General features: G+C 34.7%; 1 protein-coding gene across 2 annotated transcripts in view; it reads right to left on the minus strand.

Annotated features, from left to right (window-relative positions):
* GSK3B (glycogen synthase kinase 3 beta) overlaps nt 1-19,267 on the minus strand; it is a 204,110-nt gene that overhangs the window by 6,850 nt on the left and 177,993 nt on the right. For both annotated transcript variants that reach the window (XM_012780574.2, XM_012780573.2), the window contains 2 exons: nt 18,878-19,064; nt 5,076-5,174 (listed from right to left, as the gene is read on the minus strand). In XM_012780574.2, the coding sequence (XP_012636028.1) occupies nt 5,076-5,174; nt 18,878-19,064 (286 nt within the window). The remainder of the gene's footprint in view (nt 1-5,075; nt 5,175-18,877; nt 19,065-19,267) is intronic.

Here is a 19,267-nt window from a genome sequence, read left to right on the forward strand (position 1 = left end):
AATCACCAAAAAGAAGATTCTAAGTTCTTTTTGTAAGAGGGAAAAAAACCTAGATAAAATTTTTGACTAGTTAGGAAAGAATTAGCACTGTTCTCTGGTGAAAAGAATGATTAAGCTGGTTTGAATTTTATATACCTATATACCTATATACAAACTCAATAAAAAATGAACTTGATAAGCTTTCTGGAAGGCAATTTGACATTAAATATCAAAAACATTAAAATTCTTTGTTTCTTTTGACTATCTTCATATTTCTTTCTTTTCTTTTCTATCTATCTAATCTAATCTAATCTATTTATTTGAGACATGGTCTCTACTATGCCCAGGCTTGAGTGCAGTGGCGTTATCAGCTCACTGCAGCCTCAAATTCCCAGGCTCAAGCGATCCTCCTGCCTCAGCCTCCCAAGTAGCTGGGACTACAGTTGACTCTACTTCTAAAAGTATATTAAGGCCGGGCATGGTGGCTCACGCCTGTAATCCTAGCACTCTGGGAGGCTGAGGCGGGCGGACTGCTCAAGGTCAGGAGTTCGAAACCAGCCTGAGCGAGACTTCGTCTCTACCAAAAAATAGAAATAAATTAATTGACCAACTAAAAATATATATACAAAAAAAAAAAAAAAAATTAGCCGGGCATGCCTGTAGTCCTAGCTACTCGGGAGGCTGAGGCAGTAGGATGGCTGAGCCCCGGAGATTGAGGTTGCTGTGAGCCAGGCTGACGCCAAGGCACTCACTCTAGCCTGGGCAACAAAGTGAGACTCTGTCTCAAAAAAAAAAAAAAAAAAAAAAAAAAAAAAAAAAAAAAAGTATATTAAGAGAATAAGCATGGTTTTATGCAAAGATATTTTCAAAGCATTTTTTAGAATAGCAAAAAAACTTGAACAGAATCCAAATGTCCAAGAATAAGGAATTAGTTAGATTATGGAAGCCCTGGAATATTGGTTGAATACTATACAGTCATATAACTTCACCCTCAAAATATCATAAGCCCATTCAAAAAAAAGTAACTCTGTTCATTCGTATATATACTAAAATATAAAACAGCATTATCTGTGATTATCTTAGGAAGTAAGAATATGGGAGATTTTTACTTTCTAAAATAACTATATACATATTAATAGACAAAAAGCCCTGTGTTTTTTTTTTTAATGTCCTATACTTTTATGAAATTTCACATAAATTAGGGTTAGGATAAAAAGAAAACAAAGAACAGGGTTAAGAAAAAGAACACCAGTGAGGGCACACAATGCAGATTTTACAACTAGACAGAATATGAACATATTTTTCTCAAAGTATATTGTAAAACTGGCATAAAGGCAAAGGATAATAGTACTTGGGTAGAGAATGAGGGATTGTTAACTTTCATTTTAGAAAAGTAAACATCTGATAAATTGACTTAAATTGCTTAACATGCTGGGCATGGTGGCTCATGCCTGTAATCCTAGCACTCTGGGAGGCCAAGCCGGGTGAATCGCTTAAGGTCAGGAGTTCGAAACCAGCCTGAGCAAAAGTGAGACCCTGTCTCCACTAAAAAAAAAATAGAAAGAAATTAATTGGCCAACTAAAAATACGTAGAAAATATTAGCCGGGCATGGTGGCGCATGCCTGTAGTCCCAGTTACTCAGGAGGCTGAGGTAGGAGGATTGCCTGAGCCCAGGAGTTTGAGGTTGCTGTGAGCTAGGCTGATGCCACAGCACTCTAGCCAGGGCAACAGAGTGAGACTCGGCCTCAAAAATAAATAAATAAAATAAAATAAATTGCTCAACATTACATCTCTCAAAACCAGTGGAAATAAACAATGGGAGGAATTATTTTGAGTTTAATTCTGCTCATCTAGAAAGAACCGGCTGGTGATGTAGAATGTGACAGGAATTCTGGGGTAAAAATAAATGTAATAGTAACAAAAGGGGGCCACCTCCCATGGCTAAATCTGAACTAGATTTTAGCAAAAATGGATTTCAAAAGTTCAAAGAACAAATAGCTATCATTTTACGTCTAGTCTTCAAAAGAGGCTAATACCTAACATGAAATAGAAAATTATGAAAAACAAAATTTTTATCAAGCAACTGCAAAAAATCTCAATGCATATTAGGTAAAAGCAAGAGCTTTTCAATGTGAGATTAATACAGTTAAAGCCCCGTGACCAGGAAAAATGACAGAAAAACAGACCGTATGCAACTCCTATCATGATTCCCTTTTCTGTTAGAAGGGTTTTCAACCTGGAAAGGATATAACAAAAATCCTATTATATTAATATTAAACAAAATGCAGCCCAAGGAAAGTGAGGACAATCTATACATTTTAAATGTCTTTAAACCCAGAAACTATAGCTCAAGAAACAAATCTAAAATTGATTATAGAAACTCACATTTTAGTCTCGAGTAGGCCCTGCTTTGTCCTCTTTGATATATTTTATTAGCTGCTTGAGAAGAGGCAAAAAAACTGACATGCTTAAGGAATGTGAAGATGATATACAATTGTACAGAAAACCTAACGCCCTGACAATTTAGAACATATACAGGATTAGGATGTAAAACCATTATTACTCTGGAGAGCAAGTTAGCCACCATTAAAATCTGACGGACTTCCGAGTGGAAGGATTTGGTGGTTCTGTATAACCCCAGAGTAGGATAACTGAGTGGGAGAAGGTATAGTGAAATCAATTTCAGGGAGAAAAAAGGATAAACTTTCTAATAGTCAGGGTGATACAAAGTTGGAATGTGCTCATTCCTGTAGTAATGAACGTCAACTTAATAAATATACATACCTATGAGATAGATGACCACTTCTTAGTAGATAATAAGGGATAAACTGAAATCAGGTTTTCAAATTTGTTTTAATAACAGAATCGTCACAATGAAAGAAACCTTACCTAGAAGACTAATATACTAAAAATAGAAAACTGCTCTAATTGAAATTCCCTACCATGTCTCATACTCATCTGACCAAATGATCTTTAAAGTCGTTCATATTTAATTAGGAAAACTACAATGTTGCAAGATTTATGGTCTAGATGAAAGACTTCACAAATGGAGTGACTGAGACGATCGGTTGAGGGTATGTGGAAAGTCAGATTTATATATATGTATTTTTTTAAAAAAATCAAAATAAGAAATTACACTACCTGGACCTACAGAACTCTGTGTAATTTTCAAGAGGTTTCAAGTCAGTCAGAACTATGAGCCATGATCAACTGTATTGTCTCCAGATAATAAAATATTTTAAAAACAACTTAGGAATGTTTTTCAGAAAAACATTTTTTAGGGAGGGGCAGGAAATCAATATCCATATCCACTAATTTAACACACAGTTTTAATTTTTGTGTATTTCTATCTAGTACCTATCCACATGCAAATACACATTTTGGCATAATAAACAACACGGTTCATAAGATTTAAAAATTTTCTCTACATAAATTAGGGTATTTCCACAAATATCTATAAGCTTCATAATTGTTTTTTATGGCTACATGAAAGTGGACATTCTATAATGTAATAAAACAATTTCTTACTGTTGATCATTCAGTTCAGATTGGCTCTCCTTTTTGTTATATAATTTTGTTATTATATAATTTGCTATTATATATATGTCATTCTTATCAGAGGTACATGGTAGCTTTTCTCCTTCTGCTAGATTTATTCTGAAGTTAAGATCCCTAAAGTGAAATTAGTGAACTAAAAAATATGAACTCTGATGGCTCTTGCTATACATTGTAATGCTTTCCAACAGATTTTTACCAATTCACTTGTAGTCACTACCTAAACCTTGAACACAACACATGGAAAGAGTGGTTGACACATCTGCAAAAATAGTTTCCTCAGTGCTAATATCATCAAACTTAATAGATGCACCATTTTTACCATTTTCAAGAAAGGTGAGAAAGTAACAACTATTGTGATATTTCATCACACTAGTGAAAAATTTTTGGAGAGGTTAAAGAATAACAATTAGCTACATATTCACAGAATAACCACAATATGACTTCAGGCCACAATCCTGATATGACAATGTCTATTTGCTTTTCCAGAAGCAGCACTATAGAGAATAAGATTTCTGCATATAATATATATAAAATTTAGTAAGACCTAAATATCACCATTTAATAACTTTGGCTAATAATGATAATTGACTAAAACGCAAAACTTATGTCATGATGATATAGTCACTATGATCAGTTGATGAAATCTTTGTCAATCTGCTTTGGTGTTCTTCTGCTTTTATCCCACCTACTTTAAGATTAAACTTTGCTTCTAGATCAACATAAATGACAGAAAATTCCATTCTTATTTAAGCTAGCTGTAGGCCATATAAAAAACACCCTAGGCAGTCATGTAGGAGCCACTGTCTTCTAATGATCTTGCTTAAAAATTTACCTCTCCAGTATACTACTAAAATTTACATTCAGAGAGATGGAACTAAAGTTGAATTATCTTCAATAACATTACATTTGTACAGATTGTTTTCTGCTATAAGCATCTCATTTGATTTCTTACTGAAGAAATTTTGTGGAAAGTATGACATTTAAAATAACAACTAAGGTGACAGAATTTAACATAAGAAGATATTTACACTTTATATATAAAATACTTATGGGTGCTTTATCAAAACATTTTATTTACATTTACTCATTTGGCTGTGCTATGTTTTTTAAACTTCAAAGGTATTAAATGTTCACACATCAAATGAAATGGATATACTATGTCTTTTTTAAAAACAGTATGTTTTTTGGTTGGGTGCGGTGGCTCATGCCTGTAATCCCAGAACTTTGGAAGGCTAAGGCAGTAGGATTGCTTGAAGCCAGGAGCTCAAGACCAGCATCAGCAACCAGATCCTGTCTCTACAAAAAATTTAAAAATTAGCACATGCCTTTACTCCCAGCTAATTGGGAGGCTAAGGTGGGAGGGATCACTTGAGTTCAGGAGTTCGAGGCTACAATGAACTATGATCATGCCACTGCACTCCAGCCTAGGTGATAGAGTGAGACCTCCGTCTCTAAAACAAAACAAAACAAAACAAAACAAAACAAAACAAAACAAAAACAGAATATGTTTTTAAAGAAGTGATTTAGGTGTCCTCACCTGAGGCTGCTGTGGCATTTGTGGGGGTTGAACCAGCGGCTTGAATCCGAGCATGAGGAGGAATAAGGATTGTAGCCAGAGGTGGATTACTTGACAGTTCTAGAGAAAGTAAGACACAAATATTAGAGCCCATTCTTAACTGTGTATGCAAAAATATTTTATTGGTAACAATAAAAGATATTGCATTAAAACACCAGTTTAATGGGGACCCCCCCTTCCCCACAGTAAACCTACATCTCAAACTAACTCAATGAGCTAGCAGTTAACTTATAGAAAAAGCCCACAGAAATGTGTGATACATAGCAAAAGCATCATCTGCTAAAATTAAGAGCACTAAGAATTAAAGAGATCTTGGGGAAAGGTAGTGGTCAAAGTTTTAGAGTAAGTACATTAATAAGATGTTTCCATCTTTCGTTGACTTAAATATATTAGGTTTTCTGTCCTATTCTGGCAATATTTGACTACAGGAATTGAGGGTGGTGGTGCTGTCACAGCAAAGAGAGTATGTATGCAGTTAGTGTGTGCCTGTATGTGTACGCATACACAACTGAATGTACACACCAACCTACTGAATTGTTTATGGGCCAATGGGGGATAAGATATATCCACATGCAAATGTACTGGAAATAAGATTTAACAAACATGTTTGAAGTGATCATTGCTTTTATTAGAAAGAAAAATGTCTTGATCCAATTCTATTTTTTTTAACTCAGTAAGACTGTTACTTTTTAAAAGTGTGAAATAGGCTTTTTACCTGCATGTGGGAAGTTTATCTCTGTTAATTATATATAGACTGGCTTTCTTTAATGAATCAAGTTATGTATAGGAGCCTTAAGAAAATAGTATAAGATGATATTGGATCTAATAATGTAGATAGATAGCAAGTAGTGGTGATGAGTTTGTATATACAAATATCTGTTGTTACTTTTAGGTAATATGTCTGTTCTCTCAGTTTGCCTGGGATAACTCTACCCTAATTTATGCTTGTTATTCTAGCATTTAACCTGTGAGTGCTCATTTTTGCTCTAATAAGTGTTCACAGTCTGAAGGAATAATTATATGACCATATTACCTACAGGAAGGCATTATCCTCTGAACTACAGCATACATTTTGACAATGGACAGATATGGCATGGACTAAAAGAAGACAGGAATAATACATTTTTTAAATTAAAGTAAAATTCATATAACATAAAATGTACCATTTAAAAGTATATAATTCAGTGACATTCAGTATACTCACAATGTTGTACAACCATTACCTCTATCTAGTTCCAAAACATTTCCATCATCCCAAAGGGAAACCCTGAACCCACTAAGCAGTCACTCCCTTTTAACTTTTCTAAGGACCTAGGCAAGGCAAACAGTGTTTTAATGCAGTAGTTTTTATGTTTCCTGGAACCTCTGCCAATATTGATTTATTCAACTTGTTATCTAAATTTTGTACTACATTAGATACTAAATGATATCAGATTCTGGTAACGAAAAGCAGTAAACTGATGCCATGATTTATGAATAATGAATGGGAGGGAAAGCTTAAAACTTTTAATAGTTTTCCTTGGGAAGACAGCTGGAAAACCACTGCCCTAATTATCAGGTTCTAAGAGATGCTGCTTTCTCACAATCAGACTTAGTAGCTTTGTTGGTTCTCACTGAGGAACAGAAAGATCCTATGCCATTTCACTTCAAGTCAGCATAATTTTAACCCACAATCTATACTTAGGAAAGCAAGAGAATTTCTGGTAATTGCCATAGCTAAAGACTAAATGGTTCTAAGAATAAAAAAGTATTAATGCAGCATGTGGTAGTTACTCTAAAATTCAGATTTACCATCCCAATTAAAATTAAAATTTCCTAAAATAGAAAGGTTTTTTTAAAATCCTTCCATCCATCTATCTACTCACCAACATACCCATCCGTCTTACGATACTGAACATGAAAAAGTGTGTTAGGTCCCAGGATAGAGAGATAAAAAGATAATTATTCTTGTCTGATCAACAGAAACGAAGTGGACAAATGAACAAATAAGCTGGCAAGAAAGGAACTCTACCTATTTACGATAGGGGCACTTTCAATGAAAAGATCTCTATGACCATGTGCCCAACATCTAAAAGAACACCTAAAAAAGAAAAAGATAATCAGAAGTTTTAATATAAGACATCTTAACAAAGCTACTGTTAAGATAATCTTTAAGATAAACTGATTATCAGTGGTCTGTAGTTGCTTTCCTCATGGCCCATGCTGCCCATTTCCTCCCATGTATTTACTCTCTCTTGCCATATCACCTAACCTTTGTGTATCTGCATACCCAGTTGAGAGCCATGGAGTTTCTATCTTAGTTTGGGTAAAAAGTATGTATATGAACAGTTAGTATCCCCTTGGTATCCACACAGGGGACTGGTTCTAGGAACCTCCTTGAATACCAAAAACCAAGGATACTCAAGTCCCTTATATAAAATGGTATAGATTTGCAAATAACCTCTGTGCATCTTCCCATATACTTTAAATGATCTCTAAATTACTTATAATGCCTAATATAATGTAAATGCTATGTAAACAGTTGTTATATTGCATTAAAAATTTGTATTATTTTTTATTGGTTTTTTTTTCTTGAATATTTTCAATCTGTGACTGGTTAACACAGGGATGTGGAATCCACAGACATGGAGGGCTGACTCTACAGGCATATATAGGTGAAGGGCTTGAAAAAAGCAACCCTCTTTTTTCATAGATAGTAGACTGTCATTCTGGCCTTGGATAGGGAGAGAAGAGTAATTAATGAATGGAAAGAAAGGAAAAAGTGAGGAAAATAAGAAGTCAAGAAAAGGAGCAGCTCTGGGATCTTGGAGGCTTTGCTACACCCAAAGACATGGGAATGGAAGTTGGGGAAATGGGGCAGGGGACTTCGTCAATTTTTTGAGTCAAATACCCTAAAAAGTTAAGAATTCTGCAATGGACACCATTCCTCATTCTACATCCCTCCAACTTCTATACCTCATCGTCTTCCTCTTCCTTAATTATAGGCATTCCTTAAGATCCACTGCTTCCATATGTTCACTCTTCTCTACTTCAGAGAGGTTAACTGTCATAGCTTTTGCCTGTGAAACAAGGAAGCCTTGCATTCTTCCTATATTCTTCTTCTTGCCAGTACAAATCTGCATCTTTTATGGGGACAAACTATGGGAACCTCTATGGAACTGTCACAACTAGTACAAAATAGTTTATTTTTCACTCCCAACAATTACTACCTATTTCCAATCACCTTGAGTATTCATGGCAATGAGTAACAAGGAGATGGAGACAGTGAGTGTGGATACAAACTGCGTAAAAGAATGCAAAAAATGGCATTTGGGAGGATAGAAACAGCAAAGTAATAGCACTTTTCAGGATAAGAGGAGGAGTATATGTATGCTTGAAGGCAGACAAAGAGATAAGGTTTACTCCTACTGTTTTAGTGATACTGGTGATGTTTTATTTGGGGACTACATGATATTTGCCCCAAACCATGACTACTTTGCCTTGGAACTGCCCAGCAGGGAGTATCATAATTTGTAGCAGTCACCAAAAATGTCTGAATGCTTTCAGTATACTACATTTATAGTACAGGTATATTTTAGAAGTGGTCTAGCAAAATGTTAGTATTTTTAAAATTCTGGTTTACCTAAAAATCTTATCCTCAGAAGTCCATTCTTAAAGAAGTACAATAAATGAGGCATTACTAAGTTCTTTTATCCAGCTAAAAATAACCTTTCGGACATTTAAAAATAGTACTGCTAGCTAATGTTTTGAATTCTGAGGAAACCAATCTAGGTTTTCTGTATTTATTTATATTATGATTTAATGTATCTCAACCCTACTACAGCCTATGTTTTTAGCTTTATTTTTTTCATTTTTTATCTTTCTGGGGTCAATTCATTTTTATAATACAAATTTTGAAGATAGAAGTGTCCCTTGGATATCCTTTAATCCAACTATCTCATTTTTTTAAAATGGGAAAACTCAAGTAAAGACAGTGCCTTGGCCAAGGTCTACAATGATGTAGTTAGAAAGAGAACTAGACTTTAGGTCTGGCTTACTCTTTCCACATGCAATGCTACATTTTTTTTTTTTTAATTGCCAGTGCTCTAGTCTTCCTGGAAGTATATCTGTCCAAACTACACAAAAAACTTGCAGTCAAGATATTATTAGTTTTGATTGTACGCATACCATCACACATCCTTCCCATTTAGCATGTTCAAAGCAGTGGACCAAATAATCTCAGGAAAAATAATTCTCATATAAAATTAATAATTCAGAGCCTAAAAATCTTGAATATAGTCACTGCTGTTTGTCATTAGTACTGTAGTTGCCTAACCTAAACCATACCTGCCCCTTTTTAGTCCACTCATGAATTTTCTCAAGCTCTGCCTGCAGTGTGTCTCCACTGGCCTAGCATTTCAATGCCTAGAAAAGTTGAGCCTGATTGCCTAGAAATTTTATTTTCCAGATTATAAAATATTCAAGAATAATTCTAACACCAATAGTTTTGACACATCTTACACATACCAACAATTTCTATACTATGTAAATTTATCACTGCTATTGTAAATTTTAAGTCTAAAAACCAACAAGCCCCATCTCAGAGTTTATGGTAATTTGAAAATAATATTGGAAGGTACAGGTATACCTCAGAGATATTACAGGTTTTGTTCTAGACCACTGTTAATAAAGTGAATATTGTAAAAAGATGAGTCACACAACGTTTTTGGTTTCTCAGTGCATACAAAAGTTGGTTACACTATACTGTAGTCTGTTAAGTGTTTAGTGGCATTATGTCTAAAAAAAATGTACATACCTTAATTTAAAAATACTTTATTGCTAAAAAATGCTAACAATCATCTGAGCCTTCAGCAAGTATTATCTTTTTGCTGTTGGAGGGTCTGCTGACTGATCAGAGTGGTGGCTGTGGAAGGGTGGAGTAGCTGTAGTAGTTTCCTAAAATAAGACAGTCATGAAGTTTGTTTTATTGATTAACTCTTCCTTTCACAAAATATTTCTCTGAGCATGAGATGCTGTTTGATAGCATTTTATCCACAGTAGAACTTCTCTCCAAATTAGAGTCAATGCTCTAAAACTCTGCTGATTTTTCAGCTAAGATTATATAATACCTTAAATTTTTTTGTCATCTCAGCAATGTTTACAGCATCTTTACCACGAATAGGTTCCATCTCAAGAAACCACTTTCTTTGCTCATTTGTAAGAGGCAACTCCTCATCCTTTCGTGTTTGATCATGAGATTGCAACAATTCAGTTACATCTTGATGTTTCACTTTTAATTGTAGTTCTCTTGCTATTTCCACCACATCTGCAGTGACTTCCCTCCACTGACATCTTGAACCCATCAAAGTCATCCATGAAGACTGGGATCAACTTCTTCATTCCAAACACCTGTTCATGTTAATATTTTGACCTCCTCCCATGAATCATGAATGTTAATGGCATCTAGTATGGTGAACCTTTCCAGAAGGCTTTCAATTCACTTTGTCCAGATCCATCACAGGAATCACCATCTATGGCAGCTATAGCCTTATGAAAGCATTTCTTGAATAGTAAGACTTGAAAGTTGAAATTACTCATTGATCCATGGGCTGCAGAATGGATCTTATGTTACCAGGCATGAAAATAACATTAATTTCCTCATACATCTCCATCAGAACTCTTGGGTAACTAGGTACATTGTCAATGAGTAGTAATATTTTGAAATGATTTTTTTTTTCCTGAACAGTAGGACTCAACAGTAGGCTTAAAATATTTAGTAAACCATGTTTTTAAACAGATGAGCTATCATCCAGACTTTGTTGTTCCATTTATAGAGCGCAGGAAGAGTAGATTTAGCATCATTCTTAAGGGCCCTAGGATTTTTAGAATGGTAAATAAGAATTGGCTTCAACTTAAAGTCACCAGTTGAATAGCCCCTAACAAGAGAGCCTGTCTTTTGAGGTCAGGCACTGACTTCTCCTCTCTAGCTATGAAATTCCTAGATGGTACCTTCTTCCAATAGAATACTGTTTCATCTCCACTGAAAATCGGTTGTTTAGTATAGCTACTTTTATCAAATATCTTAGCTATTAATAGATCTCTTGGATAACTTGCTGCAGCTTCTACATCGGCACTTGTCATTATCACCCTATGCTTTTATGTTATAGAGATGGCTTCTTTAAGTCTCATGAACCCACCTCTGCTAGCTTCAAACTTTTCTTCAGTAGCTCCCTCATCTTTCTCAGCTTTCATAGAATTGAAGAGTTAGGACCTTGCTCCGGGTTAAGCTTTGGCTTAAGGGACTGTTGTGGCTGGTTTTACCTGCTTTTTACACCACTAAAACTTTCTCTATATCATCCATAAGGCTGTTTCACTTTCTTATCATTTGTGTGATAAAAGTGCTACTCACTAGAGTAGCACTTCTAATTTCCTTCAAGAACTTTTCCTTTGCAGTCACAACTTGGCTGACTGGAGTCAGAGGTCTATAGCTTTTGACCTGAGCTGACTTTGGCTATGCCTTCCTCACTAAGCTTAGTCATTTTGCACTGTTGATTTAAAGAGAGAGACATGGGATTCTTCCTTTCACTTGAACATTCAAGGCCAATGCAGGGTTATTAAGTGGCCTAACTTCAATATTGTTGTGTCTCAGGGAGTAAGGAAGCCTAAGGAGAGGAAGAGAGATGGGATTGGCTAGGTGGTGGAACAGTCAGAACACACACACAACACTGATCGATCAAGTTCACTATTTTACATGGGTGAAGTTTGTGCTGCCCCCAAACAACTATAATAGTAACATCAAAGATTACTGATCACAGATTACCATAACAGATACAATAAATGGAATAGTGCGAAATATTGCAAGAATTACCAAATGTGACACAGAAATAGGAAGTGAGCACATGCTGTTGGAAAAAATGGCACTGATAGACTTGACTGAAGCAGGGTTATCACAAATCTTCAATTTGTAAAAAGTGCAATATCTGTGAAGCACAATCAAGTGCAATAAAACAAAGTATGCCTGTACTTCATTACCACAGGTGGTTGAAATACTGTGCTGATTTTAGATGTGTTTGAGGATAAGGCAAGCTAGAAAAAAATGCCCAGGACATTGAAAGGCAGATAAGCTGATCATATTTATTAATATATTTATCATTATTTTATGAGAAAATAGGTTTAAAAAAATCATTGCTACAAAGATCATACAATCTCATAATTATCATAAATAATGAGTTACATTTTACAAATAAGTAGCCTACTGCTTTCAGATGAAAGATATATAAACATTTGATGACCTAGGCTTCTATAATACTTGCTTTTATTGCCCACCTCCAACTTGTTTTTGATTCCCTGTTTTCATAAGTTCCTATTCTGTAACAGATTCACATACTCTTTTAAAAAATCTTTTTCTGATCCTTTCCCCATTTTCTTTTGTTTTCTCTTAATCTTCTTTTATAGTCCTTATCACTGTTTGTTCTGGCCTAGTCAATATGTTGCCACTGTTCATTTTCCCACAAAGCTACTGTTCTCTCAGATAACCTAGCTAAGTGGCATAGGAGTAGACTTTTCAAATTAAACCATACTAAAGTAAATGACTGATCATCTTTACCATCCCCAGCCCCAATCCCATCCTGTTCTATACCCTCAGGAGGACAATGCTTGCTAAAATAATTTCAACTGGTAAAATTTAACACAAACTGGGTAAAAAAATTGGGATTGCAAATATATGTGGTAGAATTAGGAGGACATTAGCCTTTAAATATACAAAACAACTTATTCCCTCATATATTCCAGACTTGGAATTGGCAACGCATTGGTGAATAAGAAAATACTGATCCCTGTTGGGCTTTCCTGATTCTTAAGGTCTAATTCAGCTCTAATGACAGAAGGAGAGATGGTGATATGCCACAGGTTTGTCCTAGTTTTCAATGTCTGAATGAAGGAAATACTGTTAGCCAGGGGGCCCTAGAACACTGAAGCCCTAGTGCTGGAAAAATGAAAGCAGTCTGATAGTCTCCTGAATTATAGATTTAGGCAGTCAAAAGAATATCAAAGTTGTCTGTCCCATATCTGTTTATTTCTCTCCTTCCTCTAGCAGATCATGGAATACTTATTGTAATTATATGAAAGTAATAGCAATCACCATTTATGGCTAATTCCCCCATGGCACAGGAACAAACATCGATTGCTGTTAATTTTGTTGTAAGCTTTAATATAACACTATATTTTACTCAAGTGGTTTAATCTTCATAGTTCTGTTCATTTGGCAGATTTACTTTGCTAATTAAAATAACAGTAACAAAAACCAGAAGGAACATTAGAAATGCCCAATAAATACTGCTTGTATGAACTGATGAACACTCATTTAAAGAGGTATGTGGTATTCATTCAAACATTCACTGAGTACCTACCATATGTAGATCTTTATTTTATTTGGGAATAGTACAGCCTTCACCGAAAATCTATTAGAAGGATGGAGGAGGGATTTATACTGCCTACAGCAGAAACTTGCTACTCCTCCAGCCCCAACCAGGTTTCTATCTCTGGATTCTTTCTAGCTATACAACCAACTGGGAGATTGGTTCTCTTTCTTCAACCCAGTTTTTTAATTAATTTTATTTTATTTTATCATATTATAGGGGTACAAATATTGTTAGGGTTACATATATTGCCCCTGCCATTCCTCCCCCACCCCCTGCCTTACCAAAACATCAAGCGTGTCCTACCCCCAGGTGGTGCACACTGCACCTATTTTGTAAGTATACATTCTTCTCCTCCTCCCCCCTCCCATCTGCCCACCATGGGGTAAAAGTTTGTTTGTTTTTTCTTTTTTTTGACCTTTGGGTTACACTGTATATCTTTGCCTTTCCCTAGGAAGGGTTAGAGGTATTCTCACCCCCCCCCCCACACAATGCTCACCACCCAGTTTTATTCTGATCACCCATTAATTACTTTTAATTAGTATGTGCTTTAAAGTTGCAACTGCACAAACTTATATCTTTGCCTTAAAAAACAAGATCACCATTTAGAAACACTGCTCCAAAACAAGAGTATAGAGTATCAAATAGAATGGCATCAATAAAACCTCTTCCCTGGACAGCTGTGTTCTTATATAGAAACACTGTTCAAGAAAAATAGAGATACAGAATAATAGTGATATATGAAGTACTACTATGTGATCACAGCTCAGTTTCAGAATGACTGCTAAGACAGGGCATTTTAACACTTAAAAAAAAAAAAGAGGCCATATCTCAAAATTATGGTACTTTCTAATACATTTAGTTTTTAGTTTGATGAAAAATGATTCTAAGGATATATAGTATGTGTCATATAATAACATTTCAGTCAACGATGGACCACATACATGACAGTGGTCCCATAAGATTCGAACACTATGCTTTTACTGTAGCTTTTCTACGTTTAGACATGTTTAGCTATGCAAATACTTAATCATTGTGTTACAACTGCATACAGTATTCGGTATTGTAACATGTTGTACAGGTTTGTAGCTTAGAAGCAATAGGCTGTATCTTATAGCCTAGGTGTATAGCAGGTTATACCATTAGGTTTGTGTAAGTACACTCTATGATATTTGCACAAGGATGAAACTGCCCAATGATGTAGAATGTATCTACATCATTAAGTGACAGGTGTTTGTATTTACAGAGTCCACCTGAATAAATACCAAGACTCATGTACATCCTTTCCACTGATATTTACTAATAGCCACAGAGACTGCACACTGTGTCTACACACAATTATATCCAATTAACACGTACTCTTCAAACCTTCAAAAACATGTGCACACTCAAGATATATATAGAGCCCATATTTGTATTTGATATGCTATGCAAATATAACATTTTTAAATATCAAAATAAAACAATTTTCATTCTTTAAAAAAACTTGTAAATATTAGGTATGTATGGATAAAAGTAGAATACTATTTATTTATTCTTCTTTAAACTGAGTTTTTTCTTTAAAAAGGCACGTGCCAAAGCTTAAGTATTATAACAATCTGGGGGCTTCTAAGGGCATTAAAGTTAGTTGATTCCATTAGCTAACTATGAAAAATGCCCACACACAAAGGTTTAAAAAAAAAAGAGAGAGAAGAAAAGAGTTGGCAAGGATTTGGAAAAATTAGAACCCTTGACTTTGCTGGTAGGAGTATAAAATGTGTAATCACCATGGAAAATAGTTTGGTGATCCCTCAAAAAGTTAAAGCACAGAACTTCCATGACCAAGGAATACCCCAGAAAATAAAAAACAAGTATTCAAACAAATGCCTGTATGCATATGGTCACAGCAACACTATTCACAATAATGAAAAGGTAGAAAGAGGCCAAGTGTCCATCAACAGATGAATGGATAAGCATAATGTGGTATAAGCATATAATGGAATGTTATTGAGCCATAAAAAGGCATGAAGTACTGATACATGTTACATGGACGAACCTTGCAAACATTATGCTAAGTGAAAGAAGCCAGACACAAAAGCTCCCATATTATAGGATTCCATTTATATGAAATATCCAGAATAAGTAAATCCATAGAGACAGAAAGTAAATTGGTGGATACCATGGGCTGGGAGTCACTGCTTAATGGGAATGGGATTTCCTTTAGAAGCAATGAAATATTTTGGAACTTGGTAAAGGTGGTAGTTGCACAACATTGTAAGTGTATAAATGCCACTGAATTGTTTATTTTGAAATAGTTAATCTTATGTGAGTTTCACCTCAAATTTTTAAAAAGCTTAGAACTTCATAGAAAAACAAATCCAGTTGTTTTATATTTTCTTTACTAATAATGGAAAATTTTAGCCATTGACTAAAGAATCAAATGTAATTACTTCAAAAAAAGTTTAGTATCTCATTTTTAATCAAACTTACACATGCCCACACATACACACACTATGAAGAGTATGCCTGGATATAGGGAGAATTATTCTCCAAAATCTTTCCATCATAAATATCATCTATTTGTATTTGAGGTTTTACCAAGTCAGCCAACTGAGGAGAGGTTTTCTTGATTAGTTTATTTTCAGCAACAAAGCACTCTTTGGAAAAGATACTTTGTGTAAAAAAAAACCTTAATTGCTGGTTGGTGAAACTTTAAGGTCACCTGACAAAGTGGTAAAAAAGGAGGCAAAGAAATTTAGCACTAACTTAGTAGTTCCTGATGCTATGAATCCAGTTTCAAGTGCTAAATTGTCACTGTACACAAGCCTTTTAGAGACCAGTTTAAAAAATGATCCAGTAAATAGTTATATTGTATAGATAATAAACATGTCTCTAGTAACAAAAAAATAAAATAAAATAAAACTTGTTATATAAATGCATACTTGTAGACTTTCCAATGGTATCCCCTCATATAGATTCAAAAAGTGCTTCATAACAAAAACTGTAGGTGGCGTAACTTAAAAATTGTGATAGATGGTTCAAAAAGTAGTAGTGATTACAAAGACACAGTTGTAAAAGATGCACATAAAGAGTTTGAATAAAATTGTTTTATAAAATTTGAGATGTAAAAAAGCAAAATTCCTAAATTAATATATAACCTTATATATTATAATATATAATTTTACATATATTCAAGTTAAAAATCCATTTCGGATCTTCTTAATGGGAAAATAGATGATTTTATATTCAAGGATTATCAGTACATGTGTTAGAAAAGAATTACACTATCAAATGCTAAAAAAAGTGATTATTTTGAGTTGTGATTTGAATTTTCACTCTACTTTTGTGTTCCCAACATTTTCTTCAATCTACAGGTATTACTCTTGGGTAAAACAAAAGCAATAAGAATTAAAAATGTAATTTATTTTCTCAAGAGGTATAAAACTTATGACACGGAATCATAGAATCTTTGCTCTGGAAAAGGCCAATGGAATCTCCCAGATTAACCTTCTGCTAATGGAGTAATCCTACATACAACATCAGACACTATTCAGTTTTTTCCTGAATACCACCTTTAGGTACAGAGATCAATATTTTGAAAACAACTTGTTCCACTGTTAAACAGCTGAAAATATCTTTATTGACTCAATAATTTTATTCCATCTCTATTTGTACCAGAGACTGAAGACTAAATACATACAGCTCTCTAATTTTCTGCCAGTATTTTCAATTTTGCAATTTGGAGAAAGAATATATATTTACTCCTTTCATTATAAGATAGTCCTTGAGGTATTTTTAGATAGCTATCAGGAGTACCTTCCATCTTCCCATTTTTCAGGCTCTACAGTCAATTCTGCTCCTTTGTATACCCTACCCCCATTCACTAATATTCTTAAAATGGAGTAGCCAGGACCTAAAACAACATTCCAAATTGCTTCTGATCAGCTTTAAATAGTCAGAATTAATAGTCCTACGATATCTTAACATTCTTTTTTCATGGTAGTTTAAGACTGCATCTGCATTGAAAATAGTTACATAATACTGCCAATTCAAGCTTATAGTTAACTAAACAGCAGTCCCCAACCTTTTTGACACCAGGGACTGGTTTCATGAAAGACAATTTTTCCAGGGACCCAAGGAGTGTGAATGAGATGGTTTTGGGGTGATTCAAGTGCATTACATTTATTGTGTACTTTATTTCTATTATTATTACATTGTAATATATAATGAAATAATTATATAGTTCTCCATAATGCAGAATCTAATGCCACCACAGATCTGACAGGAGGTGGAGCTCAGGCAGTGATACAAGCAAGGGAGAGTGGCTGTAAATACATAGGAAGCTTCGCTTGCTCACCCTCCCGCCTCTCGCCTCCTGCTGTGCGGCCCGGTTCCTAACAGGCCACAGACTGGTACCCATCTTCGGCCCAGGAGGTTGGGGACCACAGAACTAAAACATCAAAGTATATTTTACTATCTTCTTTATTTACTGCTTATACCATGCATCTTTCCATACTGAATTTTAGAAAAGTATAAATATGGGGAAAAAACATTCACCGTAGAATAAAAAGAAATAGATCTTTCTTAGTCACAGAAAGCTCTATATCTCCCTTCTATATTTCCTAGCCTGACTATACTTATTAATCAATCCATCTTATCAACTATTTCTTATTTTATCTGTAAGGAATTATACACTTTTTATGCTCAGTTTAAGAAGAAAATCACATCACCAGAGGCAATGTGGCTGAATGAATGGGTCACTTAGGGTCTTACTCAAGGAGAAAATAAAAGTGAACACAGAAATGGTAAGAAATAATTACTATGCTCAGTTCTTTTGGAAACTAACAATGCATGAAGTTTTCCTTTCAATATTTTCTCAGCAATAGTAATTTTTAGAGGGGATGAGAATTTCTGTCAACATCCCTTGCATAAATTTTTAGAAGAGGTTTATAGGACTCTAGTTCTTTCCTCTTGTTTATTAAATAAGTGAATTTATACAAATATAGCCACTAATTTATTGTCAGGTTTAAAAAACTTGATATAAATCTGTAGGAAGCAAGAAATGCTAATATTTTAGATTTCAGATTTGAACCTAAAGGTTAAATTGTCTTCTTAGTGATAAACTTCACTCACTGAAATCTATATAACTTCTCATGTGCCAAGAATATAATTTGCTAAAAATCAGAGAAGCTATGCTTATTTTAAAAACTTTATCTGCCACTATTTTATTCAAAATCATACAAGTAGCGGCTTAATAAATTAAAAAGGATGTTTCCTATCTTCGTTAAGTACTTAATATGCCATTTTTGTCCTCCACAGATTTTAATTAACAAGGCGTCATTTCATACCCAATGTGTAGCTTTCCCAGAAATGGCTGCCTGGAATTACCTTGAGTGGTAAAGTTGAAGAGTGCAGGTGTGTCTCGTCCATTTGGTAGTTTGACATTTGGGTCCCGTAATTCATCAAAAAATGAATGTGCACAAGCTTCCAGTGGTGTCAATCGGGCAGTTGGTGTATACTCCAGCAGACGGCTACACAGTGCAATTGCCTCTGGTGGAGTTCGGGGTCGGAAGACCTGTAGTACAAAAAAAGGGAAAGAACAATCAATGTTGCATTATAAGAATCTAAGAAAATAACCCTCTGAGTACTGAGTTAATTCCCACCATGTACAAAAGCATGGCTGCACTTGGGGAAGGAGCCTTTTAGAATGAAGAGAGTTAGCTGCATATGATTCACCACACTGGGTGAACTGCTAATTAAAGAGTGTATGAGAAAAAG

This window comes from Microcebus murinus, chromosome 1 (genome assembly GCF_040939455.1).
Source record: "Microcebus murinus isolate Inina chromosome 1, M.murinus_Inina_mat1.0, whole genome shotgun sequence".
Taxonomy (NCBI): Eukaryota; Metazoa; Chordata; class Mammalia; order Primates; family Cheirogaleidae; genus Microcebus; species Microcebus murinus.